The sequence below is a fragment of the Triticum urartu genome, chromosome 1, assembly GCF_003073215.2.
Source record: "Triticum urartu cultivar G1812 chromosome 1, Tu2.1, whole genome shotgun sequence".
NCBI lineage: Eukaryota > Viridiplantae > Streptophyta > Magnoliopsida > Poales > Poaceae > Triticum > Triticum urartu.
The window spans coordinates 513,943,404-513,963,874 of record NC_053022.1 but is presented as its reverse complement, the minus strand read 5'-3'; the positions used below and the strand labels follow the sequence as shown (position 1 = coordinate 513,963,874).

At 45.3% G+C, this 20,471-nt stretch overlaps 2 protein-coding genes across 2 annotated transcripts; both read left to right on the top strand.

The window, feature by feature from the left end:
• The first annotated feature begins 7,314 nt into the window (after window positions 1-7,314).
• On the top strand, window positions 7,315-9,797 carry LOC125524292 (probable anion transporter 7). The gene is made up of 2 exons (XM_048689371.1): window positions 7,315-7,511; window positions 8,163-9,797. The coding sequence occupies exon 2, from the start codon at window positions 8,300-8,302 to the stop codon at window positions 9,608-9,610; it is 1,311 nt and encodes a 436-aa protein (XP_048545328.1). The 5' UTR covers window positions 7,315-7,511; window positions 8,163-8,299; the 3' UTR covers window positions 9,611-9,797.
• A 4,477-nt stretch (window positions 9,798-14,274) lies between these two features.
• Window positions 14,275-19,654, top strand: LOC125524273 (protein PAT1 homolog 1-like). Its single transcript, XM_048689355.1, has 5 exons — window positions 14,275-14,498; window positions 14,732-14,907; window positions 16,208-16,264; window positions 16,899-16,968; window positions 17,211-19,654. Exons 1-5 carry the CDS (start codon window positions 14,432-14,434, stop codon window positions 19,292-19,294), a joined length of 2,454 nt encoding a protein of 817 aa, XP_048545312.1. The 5' UTR covers window positions 14,275-14,431; the 3' UTR covers window positions 19,295-19,654.
• Window positions 19,655-20,471: the final 817 nt, after the last annotated feature.

The following is a 20,471-nucleotide window of genomic DNA, read 5'->3' as shown; positions in this document are numbered from 1 at the left end:
CTTGCCGTCCTTCTTGAAGTTCTTCTTACCCTTGCCTTTCTTAAACTTAGTGGTTTTATTTACCATCAACACTTGATGTTCCTTTTTGATCTCCACCTCCGCTGATTTCAGCATTGAATATACCTCAGGAATGGTCTTTTCCATCCCCTGCATATTGAAGTTCATCACAAAGCTCTTGTAGCTCGGTGGAAGCGACTGAAGGATTCTATCAATGACCGCGTCATCCGGGAGATTAACTCCCAGCTGAGTCAAGCGGTTATGCAACCCATACATTTTGAGTATGTGCTCACTGACAGAACTATTTTCCTCCATCTTACAACTGAAGAACTTGTCGGAGACTTCATATCTCTCGACCCGGGCATGAGCTTGGAAAACCATTTTCAGCTCTTCGAACATCTCATATGCTCTGTGTTGCTCAAAACGCTTTTGGAGCCCCGGTTCTAAGCTATAAAGCATGCTGCACTGAACGAGGGAGTAATCATCAGCATGTGACTGCCAAGCGTTCATAACGTCTTGGTTCTCTGGGATGGGTGCGTCACCTAGAGGTGCTTCTAGGACATAATCTTTCTTGGCAGCTATGAGGATGATCCTCAGGTTCCGGACCCAGTCCGTATAGTTGCTGCCATCATCTTTCAGCTTGGTTTTCTCTAGGAACGCGTTGAAGTTGAGGGCAACATTAGCATGGGCCATTTGATCTACAAGACATAATGTAAAGATTTTAGACTAAGTTCATGATAATTAAGTTCATCTAATCAAATTATTCAATGAACTCTCACTCAGATAGACATCCCTCTAGTCATCAAAGTGAAACATGATCCGAGTCAACTAGGACGTGTCCGATCATCACGTGAGACGGACTAGTCAACATCGGTGAACATCTTCATGTTGATCGTATCTTCTATACGACTCATGCTCGACCTTTCGGTCTTTCGTGTTCCGAGGCCATGTCTGTACATGCTAGGCTCGTCAAGTCAACCTAAGTGTATTGCGTGTGTAAATCTGGCTTACACCCGTTGTATTCGAACGTTAGAATCTATCACACCCGATCATCACGTGGTGCTTCGAAACAACGAACCTTCGCAACGGTGCATAGTTAGGGGGAACACTTTCTTGAAATTATTACGAGGGATCATCTTATTTAAGCTACTGTCGTTCTAAGAAAATAAGATGTAAAACATGATAAACATCACGTGCAATCAAATAGTGACATGATATGGACAATATCATTTGCTCCTTTTGATCTCCATCTTCGGGGCTCCATGATCATCGTCGTCACCGGCATGACACCATGATCTCCATCATCATGATCTCCATCATCGTGTCTTCATGAAGTTGGCTCGTCATCTATTACTTCTACTACTATGGCTAACGGTTTAGCAATAAAGTAAAGTAATTACATGACGTTTATGTTGACACGCAGGTCATAAATAAATTAAGACAACTCCTATGGCTCCTGCCGGTTGTCATACTCATCGACATGCAAGTCGTGATTCCTATTATAAGAACATGATCAATCTCATACATCACATATATCATTCATCACATCCTTTTGGCCATATCACATCACATGGCACATGCTGCAAAAACAAGTTAGACGTCCTCTAATTGTTGTTGCAAGTTTTTACGTGGCTGCTATAGGTTTCTAGCAAGATCGTTTCTTACCTACGCCAAAACCACAACGTGATATGCCAATTTCTATTTACCCTTCATAAGGACCCTTTTCATCGAATCCGATCCGACTAAAGTGGGAGAGACAGACACCCGCTAGCCACCTTATGCAACTAGTGCATGTCAGTCAGTGGAACCAGTCTCACGTAAGCGTACGTGTAAGGTCGGTCCGGGCCGCTTCATCCCACGATGCCGCCGAATCAAGCTAATACTAGTAACGGCAAGTAAATTGACAATATCAACGCCCACAACTGCTTTGTGTTCTACTCGTGCATAGAAACTACGCATAGACCTAGCTCATGATGCCACTGTTGGGGAACATAGCAGAATTTAAAATTTTCTACGCATCACCAAGATCAATCTATGGAGATATCTAGCAACGAGGGAAAGGGGAGTGCATCTACATACCCTTGTAGATCGCGAGCGGAAGCGTTCAAGAGAACGGAGTTGATGTAGTCGTACTCGTCGTGATCCAAATCACCGATGACCTAGCGTCGAACGGACGGCACCTCCGCATTCAACACACGTACGGTTGGGAAGACGTCTCCTCCTTCTTGATCCAGCAAGGGGGAAGGAGAGGTTGATGGAGATCCAGCAGCACGACGGCGTGGTGGTGGAAACATCGGTGATCTCGGCAGGGCTTCGCCAAGCTCAGCGAGAGGGAGAGGTGTCACGGGAGGGAGAGGGAGGCGCCAGGGGCTAGGGTGCGGCTGCCCTCCCTCCCCACACTATATATAGGGCCCCTAGGGGGGAGCCGACCCTTGAGATTGGATCTCAAGGGGGGCGGCGGCCAAGGGGGGTGGCTTGCCCCCCAAGCCAAGTGGGGCGTCCCCCCACCCCTAGGGTTTCCAACCCTAGGCGCAGGGGGAGGCCCAAGGGGGCACACCAGCCCACCAGGGGCTGGTCCCCTTCCCCACTTCAGCCCATGGGGCCCTCCGGGATAGGTGGCCCCACCCGGTGGACCCCCGGGACCCTTCCGGTGGTCCCGGTACAATACCGGTGACCCCCGAAACTTTCCCGATGGCCGAAACTGGACTTCCTATATACAATTCTTCACCTTCGAACCATTCCGGAACTCCTCGTGACGTCCGGGATCTCATCCGGGACTCCGAACAACTTTCGGGTTACCGCATACTAATATCTCAACAACCCTAGCGTCACTGAACCTTAAGTGTGTAGACCCTACAGGTTCGGGAGACACGCAGACATGACCGAGACGACTCTCCGGTCAATAACCAACAGCGGGATCTGGATACCCATGTTAGCCCCCACATGCTCCTCGATGATCTCATCGGATGAACCACGATGTCGAGGATTCAATCAATCCCGTATACAATTCCCTTTGTCAATCGGTACGTTACTCGCCCGAGACTCGATCGTCAGTATCCCAATACCTCGTTCAATCTCGTTACCGGCAAGTCACTTTACTCGTACCGTAATGCATGATCCCGTGATCAACCACTTGGTCACATTGAGCTCATTATGATGATGCATTACCGAGTGGGCCCAAGAGATACCTCTCCGTCATACGGAGTGACAAATCCCAATCTCGATTCGTGACAACCCAACAGACACTTTCGGAGATACCCGTAGTGCACCTTTATAGTCACCCAGTTACGTTGTGACGTTTGGCACACCCAAAGCACTCCTACGGTATCCGGGAGTTGCACAATCTCATGGTCTAAGGAAATGATACTTGACATTCGGAAAAGCTCTAGCAGACGAACTACACGATCTTTGAGCTATGCTTAGGATTGGGTCTTGTCCATCACATCATTCTCCTAATGATGTGATCCCGTTATCAATGACATCTAATGTCCATAGTCATGAAACCATGACTATCTTTTGATCAACGAGCTAGTCAACTAGAGGCTCACTAGGGACGTGTTGTGGTCTATGTATTCACACATGTATTACGATTTCCGGATAACACAATTATAGCATGAACAATAGACAATTATCATGAACAAGGAAATATAATAATAACCATTTTATTATTGCCTCTAGGGCATATTTCCAACAAACAACACCTATTTTTATATTTTAGTTCTCCGATATCATGAAAAGTTATCTTGTTCATACCCACAACGTAGTTTTATTTCTTGTTTCTAGATGGAAGCAAACGTTCGGTGTACGTAGAGTCGTATCAGTGGCAAATAGGACTTGAGAGAATATTAATCTTACATTTAGCTCCTTGTGGGTTCGACACTCCATACTTATCACTTCTACCTTTGGAAATTGCTACGATGATTCCTTGCACTTGGGGATTATCACCCACCAGGTGGGCACAACCCACCTGGGCGCGCCAGGGAGCCCAGGCGCGCCCTTGTGGGCTGTGCCCTCCTCGGCCCACCTCCGGTGCCCCTCTTCTGGTATATAAATCATTTTGACCTAGAAAAAAAATAAGTAGAGGGCTTTCGGATGAAGCGCCGCCGTCTCAGGGCAGAACTTGGGCAGGAGCACTTTTGCCCTCCGACGGAGCAATTCCGCCGGGGGAACTTCCCTCCCAGAGCGGGAAATCATCGTCATCATCATCACCAACAACTCTCCCATCTTGGGGAGGGCAATCTCCATCAACATCTTCAACATCACCATCTCCTCTCAAACCTTAGTTCATCTCTTATGTTCAATCTTTGCACCGGAACTATAGATTGGTACTTGTGGGTGACTAGTAGTGTTGATTACATCTTGTAGTTGATTACTATATGGTTTATTTGGTGGAATATTATATGTTCAGATCCAATATGCTATTTAATACCCCTCTGATCTTGAGCATGATTATCATTTGTGAGTAGTTACTTTTGTTCTTGAGGTCATGGGAGAAATCTTGTTGCGAGTAATCATGTGAATTTTATATGTGTTCGATATTTTGATGGTATGTATGTTGTGATTCCCTTAGTGGTGTCATGTGAACATCGACTACATGACACTTCACCATATATGGGCCTAAGGGAATGCATTGTGGAGTAATTATTAGATGATGGGTTGCGAGAGTGACAGAAGCTTAAATCCTAATTTATGCGCTATCCCATAAGGGACTGATTTGGATCCAAAAGTTTAATGCTATGGTTAGAATTTATTCTTAATACTTTTCTCGTAGTTGTGGATGCTTGCGAGGGGGTTAATCATAAGTAAGGGGTTTGTTCAAGTAAGAACAACACCTAAGCACCGGCCCACCCACATATCAAATTATCAAAGTAGCGAACAGAAATCAAACCAACATGATGAAAGTGACTAGATGAAATTCCCGTGTACCATCAAGAACACTTTGCTTATCATAAGAGACTATTTTGGCCTGTCCTTTGCCTCAAAAGGATTGGGCTACCTTGTTGCACCTTTGTTACGACTATTGTTACTTGCTCGTTACAAATTATCTTGCTACCAAACTACTCGTTATTTATAATTTCAGTGCTTGCAAAGAATACCTTGCTAAAAATCACTTGTCATTTCCTTCTGCTCCTTGTTGGGTTCGACACTCGTACTTATCGAAAGACTATGATTCATCCCCTATACTTGTGGGTCATCAGCCACCGAGTTTATCTTTGCCCTAAGACCTAGCACATCGGTCCCACCGAGTTGTCCCAGTCGGTCCCACCGAGATTCCTAACGTTCACATTTTGAACTGAGTCGGTCTCACCGAGTTCCTCTATTCGGTCTGACCGAGCTGAGTCAAATGTGTGTAACGGTTGGATTTTGTGTGGAGGCTATATATACCCCTCCACCCCTTTCTCCATTTGAGAGAGAGCCATCAGAACGTGCCTACACTTCCACTACTCATTCTCTGAGAGAGAACCACCTACTCATGTGTTGAGACCAAGATATTCCAATCCTACCACAAGAATCTTGATCTCTAGCCTTTCCCAAATTGCTTTCCACTCAAATCATCTTTCCACCATAGACAAATCTATGAGAGAGAGTTGAGTGTTGGGGAGACTATCATTTGAATCACAAGAGCAAGGAGTTCATCATCAACACATCATCTATTACCTTTTGGAGAGTGGTGTCTCCTAGATTGGTTAGGTGTTGCTTGGGAGCCTCCAACAATATTATGGAGTTGAACCAAGAAGTTTGTAAGGGCAAGGAGATCACCTACTTCGTGGAGATCTACCCGAGTGAGGCAAGTGCGATGGCCATGATGAGATAGACAAGGTTGCTTCTTCGTGGACCCTTCGTGGGTGGAGCCCTCCATGGACTCACGCAACCGTTACTTTTCGTGAGTTGAAGTCTCCATCAACGTGGATGTACGATAGCACCACCTATCGGAACCACGCCAAAAATCTCTGTGTCTACATTGCGCTTGCCATCTCCAAACCCTTCCCTTTACCTTCATATGCAATGTTTTAATTTCCACTGCTATACTCTTAGAATTGCATGTGTAGGTTGATTACTTGACTTGTACTAGTTGCTAAAATCTGCCAACAATTAAGATTAGGAAAATGTTAGATTTTTATTTGGTCAAGTAGTCTAATCACCCTCCTCCTCTAGACCTACTTTCGATCCTACAAAAACCCAAAGAGAGACAAGAATCATAGGAAGGAGAAAGAGGACATATAAGCGTGCGCGCGCACGTCCAAACCATCATGCCCCGAGGGGTCTAGCTCGATGCCTCCACATGGTAGACAGAGCGACATTAAAAGGAAACGTTGACGACATGGGAGGAGAGGAAGGGAAGTTGTAGGTGAAGCACGTCATGGTGTTGGAGTGAAGGAAGGCAAGAGCACATGAGTAGGGAGGCGATGTGTGGCTGTGTCAAGATAGAGCTCGGTTCATGCGTGGAACGGGTCATCACCGACGGCGGCAACAGCCATGTCATCACACCCACGACGTTTAGGGCGCGCAAAAGGAGACACTCTTAACAATCTCTCCCATGACCGTGAGCACCATGGTGCTCCTCTTTGCTCTCTACCTCCATCTCTCATCCACAACCGGCGATAAGGAACGTGATGGGTGGCAACCCCTCATCTAGATCAAGATCAGGTGGGGGAGACCAAAAAGAAAGAAAACCACAATGCAAAAAAGATTGTGAGGTACATCCGATGACATCTGCGTGTAATTTCCGTGCGACTAAGAGCTAAAAAATGAAAGATCAAATTATTACGACGACAATGTACCATCACGATCGCATACTCTACTACTTTGATGAGATAATATCACATGAAAACCAAGTTTCAAGGAAAAAATCATGAAAATCACGTTTGAAAGTTTCAAAAAAAGAAGTTAAAAAAAATACAGGATGTCAAGAGGGTGGTGTTCCAATGCCATGCGAAATTCCAGGTTCAAACACATTACCAGTTACAAGCCATGAAAAGAACAAATTCAATAACATTTTCCATTCGACACTATTCGATGTTGATTTTGTAATCTGTTTGACCTTGGAAATTTCACATGCCAATAAAACATCACATTCTTAACATCTCGTATTTTTTGAGATTTTTTCTAAAGTTCAAGACATCGTTTCCACGAGGTTTTCACCGAAACTTTTCCATGTGATATTCTCTCCAACTTCGATTAATACCTCCTCAACTAACATGTCCGGTTAAACCAAAACGCACGTGCTTCCGGCAGGCGAGAGAGGAAAAAAAATGGTGCCGATGAACAGTTGACCTCTCGCTCTCGATCTACCCTCCTCCCTTTTTTCCTATTTCCACTCCTCCGCGCGGTTCAGTTAAACGAGGCTCCAAACTGAACACACCACACCGCCGCAGCCGAGCCCAGCACAGCAGCAGCAGCAGGGCATCGCACTCACCGACGCGGCCCGCCCGCCGCCGCCCGCGACGGCAAGTGCGAGGCCGGGCACGCCAGCCCCCACAGGAGGCGGCGCCACACGACTCCGGGATCTCGAGGTAGTTGCCCGCTCCCCGCTTCCGACGCTTTCTCCCCCCTTTTCTCCTCCCTCTCGCTTGTTTGGCGGGAGAGTGTGACGAATTTTGGTTAGGATTTGGGGCTTCCAGTATCATATCTCTGGGCGATCTGGTCCGGCACCGGAGGTTGGTGGTGAATGCTGCAAGTTTTCGGTTGAGGTCTCGCAAGTTGGGATCTTTTTAGATGCGAATCTGTGTCAGAGGTGGGAAAATATCGAACCGACCTACCTGGGCCTGCTTACCCGGATCTCTAGAATTGTTGCCAATGTGTAGTTAATTCTTGCTTACAGTTAGTTCTTGGGATGTAAAGGCTGTGACAGCCAAAACCACATGTCCTGCAAATTGCAGTTTGCATTTCAACCATAGTTGATGATAGTGTAGGATTCCAAACCTTTTCGCACATTGCATAATGGTAGGCATAGTTCATGTCCTGATTCATCTAACTGAGCGATGTTGGTCTTTCCATCTCCATTGAGCAGAGCAGGTAGCTTGAATTATTGTGCAGCATATAGTGCTTTTCCTGTGTTAAATTGCTCATGAGATCAATAAACTGCTATGGATATATGAAGTGCAGCTGAAGAAGCCCCATATTGTTTCATACCGGTGAATGATCAGTGTTTTTGTCTGTTTCAGATCTTAGTATCCCTAGAGATGGAAGGAAGAAAGGCAGATTCATGGTAAACCCTGGTAAATATTCCTGGGAGGTCAGCAAGTGGCGGCCTGATTAAGACTTCTACAACACTTTGAGGTTCATCTCCAATTAACTAGTGATGCCGAGAATGAAGGTCCCAAAGCGTTATGTCATAGTGTTGCTGACATTCATCTGCACCAATGTCTGTTACATTGAGCGTGTGGGTTTCTCGATTGCGTACACCGTAGCAGCTGATGCAATCAACGTGAATCAAGCAAACAAGGGCCTGATACTCTCCATGTTCTATTATGGCTATGTTCTGTCGCAAATTCCTGGTGGATGGGCAGCTCAGAGATTGGGAGGGAGACGTGTTCTGCTGCTGTCATTTCTGTTGTGGTCTTTGATATGCGGTCTAATTCCACTGGACCCCAACAGAGTAGTCATTCTGGTCCTTTCTCGCCTTTTTGTTGGTGTAGCACAAGGTTTCATATTTCCTGCCATTCACACAGTCCTGGCACAATGGGTGCCACCGCAGGAGCGCTCTCGCTCAGTGTCGTTAACAACCTCAGGGATGTACCTCGGGGCAGCTTGTGGCATGCTGTTCTTTCCAAGTCTGGTGAAGCACATGGGACCCCAATCTGTATGTTTAGTCGAAGCAGTACTTGGAGTGGCATGGTCTGTAATATGGTTGAAGTTCTCCAGTGAGCCACCTCGCACTGACCTTCCAAAAGTGGCAATGCCAAAAGTAGCATCCCGGGAGAAGATTAAGGCACAATCAACAGGGGTTGTTGCACCTCGCACTGTAAAGATACCATGGCGAAGGATTATCTTCAGTCTACCTGTTTGGGCAATTGTTGTGAACAACTTCACCTTCCACTATGCCTTGTATGTTATCATGAACTGGCTGCCTACCTATTTCGAACTAGCCCTTAAGCTTAGCCTCCAGGATATGGGATCGTCAAAGATGCTTCCCTATTTCAACATGTTTATATTCTCCAACATTGGTGGAGTGGTTGCTGATCACTTGATTACAAAGAGGATCTTATCAGTTACCAAGACAAGGAAGCTCCTTAACACCATTGGGTTTGTTGTCTCGGCTGTTGCACTTATGGCCCTTCCTTCATTCGGGACGCCCTCAGGGACTGTGATCTGTTCATCTGTATCCCTTGGTTTTCTGGCTCTAGGAAGAGCAGGGTTTGCGGTGAATCACATGGATGTTGCTCCAAAGTTCGCCGGCATAGTGATGGGGGTTTCAAATACAGCTGGGACATTGGCTGGGATAGTTGGCGTTGGCCTCACGGGAAATATTCTGGAGGCTGCAAAGGCCTCTAACATGGATCTGACAAACTCCGAAACCTGGAAAACAGTCTTCTTTGTTCCAGCATACCTCTGTATTTTTAGTTCAGTCATTTTCTTGATCTTCTCAACTGGTGAGAAGATTTTCGAATAGAGGATGATTATTTTTGCCTTTTCTTTTCTTCTCATTACGGCGAGGCAGGATAGAAAAACGGGAATCTCACATATATTTTATTCATTATCTGTAAGATTTCAGAGCTCAGACTGCATCCCACACATATTAAGTTATGTTATGTTAGGAAGAATAACACTTCTCTGTGGTAAATTGTGTTTTCTGGAATGATCCTACGACTATGTTATTCCAGCTTGTTGATTGGCCTATTTACAACTATTATGTTATTCCATTATGTTATGTTAGGCTAATGTTTTATTTTCCAGGTTTCGGAGTTTGTCAGATCCAGCTTGTTGATCCATGGAGGAATTTTGTAAGATTTTCATAGGATAGGATTTTTATAGGAAAAATTCCTTCAGAGCTCTTTGGTTTGTAGGAATGAAATCCTATTCCTATGGAGGAATTTTTCCTATCCTGCACATTTCATAGGAAAATAAACATTAGCCTAGACTCAATGGAAAAAATCCTATGGTGTGAATCAAAGGGCATCTCCTTTTCTATTCCTATGCATAGGATTTGAGATGCATGTCATCTCATTTTCTATGACTTTCCTATTCCTATGATTTGTTAATCCTATGAACCAAAGGAGGCCTAGCCTTTTGCCTCGTTCTTTGTGCATAGGAATGTAAAAGAGAAATTTCACAGGATTGTAAAATTCCTTCGGTTTTCCTGTAAAACTCAACCCAAAGAAAAATTATTATATTTTTTCCTATGGTTCAATGCTTTGGATCAAATGGATAAATTGTGGGAAAATCCTATTCCTATGGTTTTTCCTACACTTTTCTTATGAATCAGAGAGACCAGCAGTCAATGAATGTAAAGTCCGAAAGAAAACTACGCTTTGCAACCAGTACTCATTGCATATCCTGCTGCTCATTGTGTCCACTTGTGGATTTGATTATTATTATTATTGAACAAGATGAGCAGCGGGATAGTGATCCATACAGGATCCATTAACAAACAAAAAGACTAGGAAAACGCAAAAGAAACGTCCACTACCTAAAACAAAATATCATGTGGATGTGCTAGAAATGATGATTGCATAGGAGAATATGTGTCTGCAAAAATAAAATAAGACGGTACTCCCACCATATCAGTTTAGCCTACAAAAACGTTTTATATTTTAGTAATCAGTACAGAGGTAGTGCCACTCTGGAGCCTTAACTTCACAATTCGTGTTGGTCGGAGTATGCAATAGAACTGATACATGCCTGGAAAGGTTCTATGTTTACTGAGAAATGCCATCTTTATGTCGCCATTCAGCATAAAGCCGAAGGCCTTGGGGCATCTCCACGCGGATGATCAAAACACCCACAAATGTTAAGACTGGACGGTCCGGACACTTTTAGCCATCCAATGCGGACCACAAAACAGGCTAAACCAGTCTAGATGTTCAAATCTTTCAGGTCGGCTCCAAATCGGTGGTAGCTCTTGTGGACTTCACACGTTCGCCACGTCAAACTCCAATACCACGGACCTACCCCCAAACCCACTTCGACCAACTATAGAACCCTTCACGCATCCACATCGCTTGATTGGACATGATCACCGGGCCCATCTCCGTCCTCGGCCCGAGAGCGTACCAGTATTCACGCCGTCACGTCACTCAAGGCGCATACTCCCTTGATTCCATAATGTAGTGTGCATAGATTTCTGATAAGTCAAACCAAACAAACTTTGACTAAGTTTTATATAGAAAACTATCTGTATCTACAATAATAAATATATGTAATATGAAATATAACTCATAATGTCTCTAGGATATGCATTTTGTATTATAAATATATGTATATTTGTCTATAAATATGGTCAACGTTTATAAGGTTTGACTTTTGAAAAAAAAATATACACATTACATTATGGAACAGGGGGAGTACTAAACAATTGTCTCAATTTTATACTAATTTTAGTACAAAGTTATATTTAAGTTGAGACATTTATTTTGAGACGGAGGTACATATTAACTTATGGCACTTTCTGCAACACCACACTACTCACATTCCCTCTTTGGCGCCTACCCCTGCCAACACTTTTGACCGACACACGCACCCTTGGCCATCCCTACGTCCTGCTGGTCAGGAAAGAAGAGAGAACGGGGAGGAGTATGCAGGCATGTCCAACGGAGATGACCTAACAGATCTTATAAAATGTTCGCATAGGCGTTGCGTCTTCCAAATATTTCATACTTATCCGACCTCCTCCCTTTGTCAAATTGTCCATATCAATAACAATTCGACCATACATTTAAATAGTTGCAAACAAATGCAATTACTTCAAATGCATCGGATGTGCAAAAAGGTTTTTACAACTATCAAACCCAAAAGCAAAAGAACTGATTGTGCCAAAAGCATCAACTTTCGGTGTTTCCTCACTCCTTTAAACAAAGCGTAATCCAAATGATATCACCCAAGTCTTGAACAAACTTGCCCACGTTGTAATCCAAATCTTTGTCCTTCACATACAAGATCTTTTGCTCCTCACACGCTTGCCTGGTCGCAAGCTTCCTCTTCTCGAGTTGGATCTTTTTCTTTTGGATTTCCATGAACAAGCTAAACCTTTTCACTCTTTTTTTCTTCCTGGTCTCACCGTGCTTGACACATGCCTCCTCCTTCTTCACCATGATATCCTCAAACTTCTCTGTCATCTTGGTCGCCGCCCTTCTCGTTTTCTCCTTTTGTTCTCCCATTTCCAAGTTGGTTTCGGCATCCGGGCTAGCAAAGCGATACAATGATATGATAAAACAAGTTACAACATAGAGCCATTTAATCAAATGCCCAACACATAGAGCAACACGATGCAAAACTTACGAGCTTGAGAAGTGACGCTATACTTGGCCACTAGTTTTCCATTTGTGTGTACACACTACAATACCTTGTTGACGATCTCTTGAATGGTGTATCATCAGTGCTTAGCGACTTTGGATTTCGATCATTAATCACTTCCTTGTTGTGGAGGTACATTGCTTTTTCTCATGAAACCAATCGTGCACACTTTGCCAAAAAGCCGAGCCTTTTTTGCTCCGTGCCTTGAAGGGATCAACACTTGTACCCAACCATGCCAAAGACAACAATTCATCTTCTTGCTTGAGTACGACAAACCCCTCTTCTTATTTGCGTCTACATTGGGTACATATAATTGTTGGGTGTCTATCGGCGTATCTTGCTCCAATTGTGGTGAGTAGTTGTCATCGACTTGCCTGTCCACGTGGATGCCGCCGTTGTTGATCATGTTTATCATCGCCTCGTCGGTAGCCACCGTTGATCTTGGGGGGTGCATTCTGCAAGGCACAGTGACCAGACATCGCCGGATGAGGGTCCTTGGAAGGAAACCGCAACCAGACGAGCATCGATGACTTAGTGAACACGTAGTCTCTGTTGAGGTCAATGTGTACGGTGGAGGGTGGCCAGAATTGAAGGAGGCAGTAGAGTGTTGCGTGTCGGGCTAACTGTACTGTTAGGCGGCAAAGTAATACGACTTCTTGTACTGGGCGGGCCAGGCAGCACCGACACGACGATCTGATGTGGAGGAGGAGCTCCGGTCTGAGCGGCCGTTTGCGCCTTCTTCTTCACCCTCTCCTACATGTGTCGTTCTTGCGATCCGACTTCTTCTGGTCCGTCATGGCGACGAACCATGTGATGGGCCCCGACAGATCCATCGCGACGACGACGGGCGGCGGAATGGGCCAAAATTTTATTTTGGCTAAACAATATTTCAAGAGGATCGAACCTCGTAGCTCACCAGTTTCAACTGGTTTAAAAAAATACTAGGTCTAAAAGGAACTGATAGTGTGAGCTCGGTCTCACATGAACGCGTGAGACACACACACACGCGCACACACACAGAGAGAGATGGTCGAATGATAGGGGTGGTTGCAGATGGTGATGGTCCCCGAATCACGAGATAAGAAAGTGAGAGATATTGAGAGAGAAGTCGACTCAATCAGAGCGTTGCTTTTGTGGTTTTCAGTAATTCTCAGCACAGAGAGCGTGAGAGTAACTTCCTTTGAGTTTCTCTTGGCAACTTAAATTCACTCATACACACAATTAAACAATTCGAAATTCGCAAGGGCACCAAATTTATGCAAAAGTTCACCCAAGGTTTCCTGCCACTTTCCAAACGGGCCCTTGCTTTCATCCGACAACACAATGATGATGACCGGTGCATGTGAGACCATTGTTCTAATAAAATTCGCTGTGGGAATATATGCCTAGCAAAACCTTTTCCACAACCATACCACACACCTAGCCTTAAGCCAATGAAATAGTGCCGTCATGCTCCGCCAGTTGTTACCAACAGAAAGGGCACCATCAACGTGGCAAACGATCATTGGAGACTAACAAAAGCAAAGCTAAATAAAAAAAAGCTTTATTTGAAGACATGAGGTACTACATCGCCACATCAACACACAGAAAGGGGGCCATTAAAGGGGCAGGTGGAGTAGCACACACGCCAAGCCAAGCCAAAGTCTCCTCTCAGCGCAGCACTGTGATCACTCCGCCAGTTTTTTCCGGTGCCATCCAGCAGTTGCTTTGTCCACACCGGCACGCCATACATCAATATCTATCTATCTATCTATCAATCAATAAATATAAATAATGCGGGGACTATCATTTTCGGCCTATATTTTTTATTATTGTCGAGTCCAAAGAGGGAAGGGAAGGGAAGTAAAGCAGCCAAGGCGCGTCTACTGAGCGAGCTTTCCCCGGCTGTACCCCTCTCCGCCCCGCCTCGCAGCTCCCCCCAGATCCAAAACCCAAGCGCGTGCCCGCCCCCGGAATCCAAACCCTAGCAGCGCCGCCTGCGATGAGGGGCCTCCGGGCGGACGCCGGCGGCGGCGGCGCATCCTCCTCCTCGTCGGCCTCCACCGCAGGTGATCGCGATTCCTTCCGCTGCGGCGCTGCCTAGTGATGTTCTGGCGGGCTGTAGTTTGTGGAGTTTGATCCGCCTGCCCGGGCTCGGACCCCAGCGGCCTCACCGTCGAATCTGTGCTGCACACGACGCTTCTCCGCGTGCTTCCGCCGAATTTCGTGTCCCTCGCGCGCGGCCTTGTTTTCGCGTGGCACCGATGGAGATTTATGTGTTTTTTTTTTGCTTCCTCTCCAGAGAGCTCGCGCTTCGACTCGGGGCAGTATTCCTTCTTCGGCAAGGCGCCGCTGGAGGGGCTGGAGCTCGGCGGCAGCCTGGCGGATGACGGGGGCCTGGACGGCGGCTATGGCGGCGGCGGGTTCGGTGGGCACGATGACGGGGCTTCTTACCAGCTGTCTCCTGTGGGGGAAGAGGTGCGGTTCTCACCGGCTTTGTATCCGGCCTCCCTGCTGTTGCTATCGATTGTGTGCTGCACTGCCGCATGCTTCGTAGAGTCCTGATTGTGAGTTGGTGCTCGCTACTGTTCGAAAGCTGTGAAATTATGCGCATTGCATGTTTCACACGGTCCTGACTGTGTTTGTTGCTGCTTGCCACTGTTGGATGAGTCATGGCTCATGAGTGGATGCTCTTTTGTGCAGTAGGATGATAGCTCTGTCCTTTTTAGGTACATTCGATTTTTTTTTTTGCAAGGAGGGATCGTGGACTTTGGATGCAATAGAAAGAGATTTGCCCCTCTAGTTTTAGAGGGCGGTGAATCTGATTTAATATGATAAAAAAATAGTAAATTGCGTCCCTAAGCATTATGATCTCCCCAAAATGTACCTAAGAAAACTATTTTAGTTGGTCTTTCCAACTGGTTAGGACTTGACTGAACAAAATTGTTCTCTTAGAAAATGGAGGATACATTGTCAACTATGAGTGTTTTTTTTATAATAATAACTCAGTACTGAGAAATGTAAATTGGGCAATTGTCAGCTGGAAAAGACGTGATGGTAGGATGTGTCTTTGGATCGAATAAAATTCCTTCTTTTAGCTGCCTTCCTGTTGTTTAGTTTCAGCTTCCATTGCTCTGTAGCTGAAATGCGTTTCGCCGTGGAATCAGGATTTAGTAATCAATAAGTTATATTTTTCTCTGGAATGTTTAAAATTACAGACCAGGACCTTTGAGGGGTGTTGGTACAAGCTTTCTCTTCTTCTGCACTACGCCACACCACATACACAAACACTATCAGTGTTTTTGCCATCAGGACTTAGATTTGAGTACCCACATCCATTTATCGAGAAGATCTGGTCACCAAGTGCAACTTAAGGGATTGCTACTTGTAGTCAGTGCCTATAAGTGTGCAGGCCTATAGGCTGTAGCTGTTATACTGGAATGAAGAATCTGTTGCTACCAGGCTTGTCTGGAGATCAACATGTTCTATTTTCTTTCTTTGTAGTTGATTGCCCACTATAGACTTTCGTAGTAAGTATAATGATATAGGACTGACCTGTCAAACCTTCCACGTTACATTCTGAAATAGCTCAATTTCCACCAATTTCATATTTAGTGTTTCATAAGTAATTCCTAGATTTCCTTATTCTGCAAGTTTTTTCCTGCCTACTTTGTAACTTTGCTCACTTTTCTTTCAGCGTTGCTTTCTTTTGACTCCTGTAGTCATGTTCCCTATATTTTTCATGATCAAAATTTGCCGTCTTCTTATGTTCTTGCAGATTGATTGCATGAGTAACTTGTCTGAAATTGATGATCTTGCAAGCACGTTTGCAAAGGTTAGCAGCCTATACCAACTCCATTACTTCAGTTAGTTGTTTTATATTTCATGTGTTTTATACCTTTGGTTATAATACATCTTATCATCTATAGTTTCAAATGATTTAGTATGTCCAGGATTATGCTCTTGAAGGCTTATTACTTCATGCTCAATGCAGTTCTTTTCCCGCACCATTTCATGAGTCTTTCTAACATATAATATAGTCAACTACTATATTGTGAAAAACCTATTAAAAATATGTTGTGAAAAAGATGATCTATCGTGTCAAATTATACAATCCTGAAAATGATTTTGGAGTACTCCGTGTTACTATATACTAGGGGGCGCTCCTTCCTTTTCCAGTTTCAGCCATTCATATATAGATTGATAAAAACACACCATATGCCCAGATTTAATTGGTCACACAAGTTAATATGTCATGAATCTCGGGATTGCACTTTTACATATCTACTAAATACCAAAGTTAAAATGTACCAATATGTAAATTAATGGAGTAGGTATAGTACTTTGTCAAAATCTTTGAGCCTTGTGAGTTGAAACTCAATTTAGGCCCTGGCGTCATGGGCCACCTGATGTTTTTCCCTTTTTATTTATCATGGAGTGCCTACTGAAAAAAAATGTCTTGTCTTCAGTTGAACCGAAGTATTAGCGGAACAAGGAATCCTGGTGTTATTGGTGATAGACGATCGATTTCCAGGGAAAGTAAGTTGCATTTCTGCCTCCAGTTACTCCTGAAGCTTGATATTGGAAAAGTTTATTTATGTTACATGCAGTCTAAACATAGGTATACTTAACATTGTGCTGGCAACCTTACTTAGACATGTTTAATATGAAAGATGATAAATCAAATCCTAAATATTGTCCATACATCTGTCTAGATTTTCATTTCTTTATTTTCCTAAAAATGTGCCTGAGTTCCTGAGCTAAATATTGTGTTTCTGTAGGTTCTTTGACTACCACCGACTGGGTTCAGGAAGCAGAGTTCTCGAATTGGGTAGATCATGATATACTGGGCAGCGATGAATCGCAGGACAGCAAACAATTGTGTCCGCAGCCACAGTATTTGCCTCAGTTTGGAGAGTCGAAGCCATTGAGCCGAACATCATCCTATCCCCTGGAGCCACTACAACACCGCTCCAGTGAACCTATTCTGGGACATAGATCTCCTTCATTTACATCCTATCCTCCACCAGGTGGTGGTGAATTATCTTATCCTGCACAAGGTCTTACGCGGCACTCGAGCATTCCATCACCAGGTGCTGGTTACCAAATGGGTTCTCCAAGTTCGTCGCTTACTGGTTCTCCATATAACATGCCTGGTCTACCTCATGGACTGCGATTGGGGCGAAGCATGTCTTACACTTCTGCAGATCTATACGCGAACAACTTCCTACAAAATGAATGGCCAAGTCAAGCTGGTTCGCATGCTTTTGAGCATCTTAATCTACAGCCCAGTTTATTGCAGCAACAACTATCTTTTCCGAGTAGTTCAATGTCTTCGTTGCTATTTTCTCAGCAGCAACAGCAGCAGCAGAGGTTGTCACTAGTTCAGCCGCCTCATCACAATTACCTAAACATGCAGCCTCACTTGTATCACCATCATTCCCCAGAGATAATAGGCAGGTTTGATCATATTCCTAGTGTGCCTTCACCAAGGGACAAGAGATCAAGGTCAGGAAGAGGAAAACACAGTATGCGCTTTTCTCAACAACAATCTGATACAGCTGGCCAGAATGTTGACACTGGAGGAACAAAATTCAGATCAAAGTATATGTCATCTGAAGAGATTGATACTATTTTAAGAATGCAGCACTCTGGTAGTCACAGCAGTGATCCTTACGTCGATGACTACTACCACCAAGCTTGTATAGCCAAAAGATCTGTCAACTCTCAGCAGAAGGTGAATTTCTCCCCCGCATCAATAAAAGACTCCCACTCAAAGTCTAGGTCTGGTGGTGATCAGCATTCATATCTGAAGGTTGATTCTCTTGGAAGAGTGTCATTCTCTTCCATACGTAGGCCTCGCCCTCTTCTTGAAGTTGATATTCCTGCATCTGGTGATGGCCACAAGTCATCTACGAGGCCACTGGAGAAAGAGCCAATGCTGGCAGCAAGAATTACCGTTGAGGATGGTATATGTCTTCTTCTAGATGTAAATGATATTGACCGTGTGTTACAGTCTAGCCAGGCACAGGACAGCAGCTTCCAACTGAGGCGAAGGCGACAGGTCCTCCTTGAAGGCTTAGCTACATCACTTGAGCTTGTCGACCCTTTTGGCCCCAACAAACCTGGCAATTCATCTGGATTGGCCCCGACGGATGACCTTATTTTTCTCCGTATTGTTTCTCTCCCTAAAGGACGCAAGCTCTTGGCACGGTATCTCCGACTTCTTGCCCCTGGAAGTGAGCTGACCCGCATAGTCTGCATGGCTATCTTTCGGCATCTTAGGAGCTTGTTTGGGGGTTTGCCGTCAGATTCTGGTGCTGCAGAAACAACAGTTAGTCTTGCCAAGACCGTGTCCTCCTGCGTGCATCACATGGAGCTCAGTGCCCTCAGCGCCTGCCTCGCAGCTGTTGTCTGCTCGTCGCAGCAGCCACCTCTCCGCCCTCTTGGCAGCTCTGCTGGTGACGGTGCTGCTCTAATCATCAAATCAGTACTGGACAGAGCAACTGAGCTACTGGCCGACCCCCATTCTGCAGCCAACTACAGCAGGTCAACCCGTTCTCTTTGGCAGGCGTCGTTCGATGCCTTCTTTGGGCTTCTGACGAAATACTGCGACAGCAAGTATGGGAGCATTCTGCAGAGGTTCAGCATGCAGGGATCCAACTCAATGGCTGGACCTGAAGCCTCGAAGGCCGTCAGCAGGGAGATGCCCGTCGAGCTACTACGTGCAAGCCTTCCGCACACCAGCGAAGAACAACGCCAGATGCTTCTTGACTTTGCTCGGAAATCTATGCCTGTGATCGGCTACAACCACTCCGGCGCTAGCGGCGGGCATTCTACTACTTCCGAACCTGTCCCCGGTTAAAACTACATGTGCTGCTTGTCCTTCAGATGGTGATTGCAGAATTGGGATAGACAAGCTTCCTGTTTGGCAAGATGTGTGAGCTTGGAGAAGTTCCGTTGGCTCCATGTCAAAGTTAGCGTTCGTGAGGCTGTGACTAGGATGGAGGTTAATTTAATAGAACCAGCATTCCCCTTCAGGTGGGTGTATAATACCCGCCTGATGGCTATATATCCATGACAGATTGTCCATGTATGTACCCTGTGTTGTAACTGTGCAGTGATGGACCAGATGGAAACCTAGTTTTAACCCTTATTTTCTCCCGGTGAAAAACAAGGTGGTGGGGGGTGGCAATGGCTGTGCAAGTAGAGTTTCTACAAGCTATATCTTGTGTTTGCTGCTTCTTGGTGTTGGATGGGTGGGGTGGGGGATCTTGTGTGAGTGGTGGCAGTGTTGAAGCTCAGTTTGCTTTATCTATATTTCTATATGCATTGGTGTGATATGAGATGGATCCACACGTGTGTGAGATCTTATCTTTGTAAGCTTGGTTATATGATTCGTGCCTTCTCTCATTTCGTATTGTTGCATCATTTTTTCATCTAGTGTTGTGCTCATTCGCTTTGCGCTGCAAAACCGGGCTTTTGTTCCTGGAAATTTGTATGTACAGGCGAATTTCATTTGCTTTGCGCTGCAAAACTGGGATTTTATTCCTGGAAATTTGCATGTACAGGCGAATTTCATTCGCTTTGCGCTGCAAAGCTGGGCTTTTGTTCCTGGAAATTTGCATGTACAGGTGGATTTGGCACGCTGTTATCATGTGCAAGCAGAGCAACGGCTTTTGTTCCTGGAAATTTGTATGTACAGGTGAATTTATCATGTGCAAGCAGAGCAAATGACTGAAGAACTTTGGCAGCAACAGCAGACTGCTACTCACAGGTGAAGTCTCGACAGCAGTCGGATTATCTCACCGCCACCGAAACCTTCTTCCTCCAGTCCGGCCGGCGAGGTCCCCCGGAGCTCGACGCAGAGCCGCCGTCGCCTTCTCCCCACCCGCCACGCCGGCGTCCAACACGCCACGGCGTTGGCACCGTCGCACCCACCACCACACAAGGTCAAAAACAGCTTACCAACCACTGTGTTTTCAGTTAAAAACACGGCGAGGCTGGCTTTGGTGCGATCGCCGTCTTCCCGCGAGATACCC